Genomic DNA, 745 nt, shown 5'->3' on the forward strand with positions numbered 1-745 from the left:
GGTCACCACAGAGTCCAGACCTTAACCCCACTGAGAAACTTTGGGATTTAATTTACAATACTATAAAAGATAAAGGGTTAGTATCAAACTGTGTGTTTGTTTAATGTGGAAGTGTTTGTGTCTCTGAGTCTGGTGGAAACTGTTGCACTTAGTTTGACCTTTGACCTCTGAAACCTCAGCCTGATTTTGACATCAAAAACAAGAGAAGAAACAACTTGTTTACTGATGAACTTTGGTTTTATTGTTACTCCTCTGAAACGTCCTTAAATAAAAAAACAAAAACAAAAAACACAGGGTGATGTCATCAGAACAGGACCCACCCCAACCGAGTGACATCATCATCCAACGCCCACTAACCCCTCCAAAACAAAGAGAAAGAAACCTGATAAAATCATTTAAAAGCAGATTAAAACACAAAATACAAAATTTGACTGACAGGTGAAGTCTGACTTCTAATTGGTCAAGAGAACCACAATGACCAAAGGTGCAGTTCATGATCCAAAACGCAGACCACATCGATAGAAATCTCAAACCTGATCGATAAAAGTCCAAACCAAAGCTAAATGGAAATGAAACAGCATGATGTCAGGAATTCTAATTGGCAGAGGTCATCGGTTATGTAGGCGTGGTTGTGTCATTTAGGGGTGGAGTCTGAGGGTCTCAAGAGGCCAGAGCCTTCAGGGAGTCCACCGGAGAGGATGAGTCCTGCAGGACAGAATATCAACAGCAGAGTTACAGTAGAGAC

The 745-nt window shown here is 40.8% G+C and overlaps 1 protein-coding gene across 2 annotated transcripts in view; it reads right to left on the bottom strand.

Annotated features, from left to right (window-relative positions):
• Window positions 1–221: 221 nt before the first annotated feature.
• The window catches only part of rcor1 (REST corepressor 1), an 8,812-nt gene continuing 8,288 nt past the window's right edge, over window positions 222–745 (bottom strand). For both annotated transcript variants that reach the window (XM_026340339.1, XM_026340338.1), the window contains exon 13: window positions 222–705. In XM_026340339.1, coding sequence (XP_026196124.1) covers window positions 661–705 — 45 coding nt within the window. In that variant the 3' untranslated portion in view covers window positions 222–660. The remainder of the gene's footprint in view (window positions 706–745) is intronic.

The sequence above is a fragment of the Anabas testudineus genome, chromosome 22 (genome assembly GCF_900324465.2).
Source record: "Anabas testudineus chromosome 22, fAnaTes1.2, whole genome shotgun sequence".
NCBI classification, from domain to species: Eukaryota; Metazoa; Chordata; class Actinopteri; order Anabantiformes; family Anabantidae; genus Anabas; species Anabas testudineus.